The 4,709-nt window shown below is 44.4% G+C and overlaps 1 protein-coding gene across 1 annotated transcript; it reads left to right on the top strand.

The window, feature by feature from the left end:
- Positions 1 to 3,527: 3,527 nt before the first annotated feature.
- Positions 3,528 to 3,962, top strand: LOC149188042 (uncharacterized). The gene has a single exon (XM_089409853.1). The coding sequence runs from the start codon at positions 3,528 to 3,530 to the stop codon at positions 3,960 to 3,962; it is 435 nt and encodes a 144-aa protein (XP_089265979.1).
- The last annotated feature ends 747 nt before the right edge of the window (positions 3,963 to 4,709 follow it).

Here is a 4,709-nt window from a genome sequence, read left to right on the forward strand (position 1 = left end):
CTCACAGCTGAAGCAAGCAAGAACTACTTAGCATTGGAAATGCAACCTACAGGTATTTCTTCTTCTTTCCTATGTATCAATGTCTACAGTCCTCAACGGTTAGATGACAAGATAAGCTTCCTAGCATCTTTAACCAATTTTATAGAAAGGCACCTTGGTGCCAATTTCATTTTGGGGGGAGATTTCAACATGATCACCTCCCTCCTGGAGAAAAAAGGAGGACTAAGGAAACTAAACAGGGATGGGGAGGTCTTCATAAGTTTCATTGATAATGCAAGATTGGTAGATGTTTACCCCAAAAATGGGCAGTTTACCTGGAACAACCGAAGGGGGGGTGAAAGGTTAATTTCATCCAGATTGGATCGTTTCTTAATCTCGGAGAGCTTTATTTTAGATGGTACAGCAATTGAGTCGAACATCCTCCCAAGCGGAGGATCGGACCACTGGCTGATCTCTTTAGCTGTCGAGCTTCAGGGGACCCCCAGGAACAAACCCTTTAGGTTCGAGAAGTTCTGGATAGAGCACCCTAATTTCCTCAGCATGGTGGAAAATTGGTGGTCAGAGCCTTTAGTGGAAGAAGGATCCAAAATGTTCAACCTGCAAAAGAAACTAAAACTCATCAAAATGAAATTAAAAGACTAGAACAAAACAGTTTTTGGAAATATTTTTCAGGAGAAAGCTATCATCGAACAAAGGCTGGAGCAAATTCACAAGGATGGGGCGGCAGGCTGCAGGAATGAGGAAACCTGTGAATTAGAAAAAGAGCTGACTCAACAATGGCACAATAGATGTAAGCAAGAAGAATCTTTATGGAAGCAGAAATCAAGGATCCTTTGGTTGAAGGAAGGGGAGCAAAACACCAAATTTTTCCACAGATCAGCCATGGACTACAGAAGTGCCAACAAAATCCTTGAACTGAAAAACAGTGAGGGTGAATTCCTCAGGAATCACAACGAGATATCAGCCTCCCTGGTGGATCATTTTAGCCTCATAGCGCAGGAACCAAGGATCGACAGAGAAGCAGCCATCAAAGAAATAACTATTGTCATACCCAAGACAATCACAGATGAGCAAAACTGGGCCCTAAGAAGAACGATCACTATGGAAGAGGTTGAGGAAGCTGTCAGAAGCATGCCCAGCGACAAAGCTCCCGGACCGGATGGGTTCACCATTAACTTCTATAAAGCCTGCTGGAACATAGTAAAACAAGACATATGGGAGATCGTGGAAGACTCAAGACGATCCAAAACGATTCTCAAATCTCTAAACTCAACCTTCATTGCTCTTCTACCCAAAATGGAGGAAGCTAACACTCCAGAAAAGTTTAGACCCATAGCCCTCTGCAATGTCATCTACAAGATCATATCAAAAGTCATAGCTAACAGGCTGAAGGCTATCCTCCCTGGCATCATCTCACAAGAACAGTCTGGCTACGTGGAAGGAAGACAGATTCTAGACAATATTTTGATGTCCCAGGAGATGATTCACTCTCTCCATTCGCAAAAGGAAGCCGGAATTCTCATGCAATTAGATCTCTCCAAAGCTTATGACAAGGTAAGTTGGTCTTACCTAGAAGCTGTTTTAAAGGCTTTTGGTTTCAGTAAACAGTGGATCAAATGGTTTTTAGCCCTCATAAGATCTCCTAGATACTCTATCCTAGTGAATGGTGCCCCCTCTGATCCCTTCAGCCCTTCCCGAGGCATCAGACAAGGGGACCCGTTATCCCCTTTCTTGTTTGTCATTTTAATGGAGGGCCTAGTTAGATTAATTGCAAAGAAGAAAGCAGAGGGACTAATAAGAGGTCTGCAACCTATTAGATCTAGCCCTGCTACTATGCATCAACAATTTGTAGATGATATCATGTTACATGGTACCCCTACAGTAAAAGAAGCGCTGGATTTTAGAGACATTCTTAATCTTTTTAGCAAAGCTTCAGGAATGGAGATAAATTTTTCCAAATCAACCATTTTCTTCTTCAACGCGCATCGGGCTATCCAATATCATCTATCTAGGCTGCTGGGGTTTAAAATTGGATCTTTACCTTCTAGATATCTTGGCGCCCCCCTAACTCTCAAACCTTGGCAAAAGGACCACTGGGAGAAAGTCCTAGCCAATATGGAGAGGAAATGCAAACATTGGACTAATAGGGCTCTGAATTTTGCAGGCAGATTAATTCTAACAAAAGCGGTCTTGCAGGCTATCCCTCAGTATATGCTCTCAATTTTACCTGCTCCGAAAGGAATCCTAGATCGCATGAGAAGCATCCAGCGCTCCTTCTTATGGAGTGGAAATAGTGAAAAGAAGAAGTGGTCGCTGGTTGCCTGGCAGAAAATTTGTAGGCCTAGGAACAGGGGGGGTCTGAACTTGGTTGATCCCTCAGTGGTTAACAGGATTTGCGGGGCCAAAATCTAGTGGAGGTGGATATCGGACACAAGCCTGCCTTGGGCTACTCTGTGGAAGGAAAAGTACAGGCCAAATAGCTCCAATCTAGAACTAATAAGAATGCAGGACACCCCCATCGGCTCACCAATATGGAATCATGCCCAAGCCAACAGAGATATTGTACAGGACTACAGCTTCTGGGAGATAAGAAATGGGACCCAAGCACTCTTCTGGGAGGATGCTTGGCAACAGTCCCCAAAACTGGATACCCCTCAACTCCAACCTTTGAAACATCACTCTCAGAATCAGGGCAAATTCAGAGTCAACCAATACTGGAACCCAACCAGTGAAGACACGGAATGGAGGGAATGGACTATTTTCAACTCGACCCACAGCGAAGACATCTAGGACACCACTCAAGCTTTAAACCAACATATCCTCAAAAGGAAAATTCGAATAGCTGCTGAAAATGATAAGCTCAGATGGGGACCAAAAGGCAATGGGGATTTCTCTCTTAAAGAAGCCAGAGGCATCATAGAGAGGGAAGAACAGCCTGACATCATGCCCTGGACCGATAAAGTTTGGGACAGTCTTCAATGGCCGAAAATTAGAACTTTTCTTTGGCTTCTAATGCAGAAGAAAACCCTAACTTGGGAAAACTTGTTGAAAAAAGGGTTCACGGGACCCTCTAGATGCCCTATGTGCCTGAAGGAGGCGGAAACAATGAATCATCTTTTCAACTCCTGTGAATGGGCATCCCAGCTTTGGCAATGGATGGAAGACATTCTGGAAGCGTCTGACAGGAACAGGGACTCTATTCAGGAGACCATCATCAACTGGAGGAGGAACTTTTCTAGAATTCAAAGAGTGGATAGTATATGGAAATGCATCCCGGGCTTTATAGCTTGGACAATATGGAAAGACAGAAATCGAAGAATTTTCACGGAGGAAGTTAGAAGCATAGAATGTGCAAAAGAATCTATCACTATCAACATCAAACAGCTAATACAGGTAAAATGCAAAGCTGATACGAATGAAAAACCCACCGCTCAGGACTTACGCATATTAAAAAGGTTTCAATTGGAGGCCTCCAGCAATCAACCTTCGGGGGGAAACAGAGCTCAACCCTCTTCACAAATTTTCAGATGGCTTCGCCCTCCAGAAGGCAGCCTAAAATTAAATTTCGACGGGGTTCGAGGGGCAACCCAGGTACTGCAGGTATCGGAGGCGCCATTCGGAACCAAGATGGAGATATAATCCATATCTACTGCAGGGCTCTAGGAGAATGCACTAACAATGAAGCAGAGTTTGCTGCGCTCGAGCAAGGATTGAAGATTCTAAGAAACATGAGACGAGGAAATGTCATAGTGGAGGGGGATTCCTCTTTAGCCATCTCGGCGGCTAAACGCCTACAAGCGGGCACAAAAGCCAGTAAGGCCACCAAACATTGGAGGCTAGCTAAGGCAACTGAAAGCATAGAGGAGATGATAGTAGAATTGAGAGGCATAGTCTTCCAATCTGTGAGAAGAAAGGCTAATGGGTTGGCGGACTTTTTGCAAACCACGGTGCTGACAACCTGAACACAACCACAAACAGTTGTTGGCAAGAGGTAAACTGCCCAATCCTCAAGGTGACATGTGCACAGCTGGCGGAAAAGGATTCAAATCAAACCGATCCATCCTAGCCGATAATGGCTTCGACAATCGGTACCGGAAGTCTAAGGAAACCGGTAAAAGGAACAATCATTACCAAAGTAACGGCATGACAGGACTCATAGGGAGGTGGTTTTATCGGCGGCGGCAGACCAGCCAAACTAGTGATCATTACAGATCGAGCCACAGAATTCAGAGCATCAACAAAATTAAAAACAGGACACTTGGAAGAGAGCCGTATAGAAAGACATCAATAACATTTATGTTGACTACAAAACAGGCAGGGTGGATCAAAGCTCAGCGAATGGAGGATCGAAATGAAAGCAAGCAGGGTATGTCCGACACCATTCTCATCCACAGCAACCGCTTAAACGTACAGAACACCTGGCAAACTGATAAATGGATCATGAGCAGCCAAACTCATTCCATTTCGACCTGCATCTGCTTCGCGTGTGTGAACCTCAATCAAATTGATTGCAATAGTACTCCTACCTACAGCAGGTTTAAGACCAAACTCAGGAGGATCCATATTCGAAAACACTATAAAGCAGCGAGCATTCACCCTGTTTTCCCCACAGTTTCTTTTCACAGTGAAGAGCAAGCTCCCGTGAGTGATAGTTGCCTTAGCTGCAAGAAGCACAGAGAGTTAAGGATGGAAGCGGTAGGTTGTCGCTA

This window comes from Pinus tabuliformis, chromosome 3_1, assembly GCF_031772625.1.
Source record: "Pinus tabuliformis cultivar Carrire ecotype Pingquan chromosome 3_1, CPIR1, whole genome shotgun sequence".
NCBI classification, from domain to species: domain Eukaryota; kingdom Viridiplantae; phylum Streptophyta; class Pinopsida; order Pinales; family Pinaceae; genus Pinus; species Pinus tabuliformis.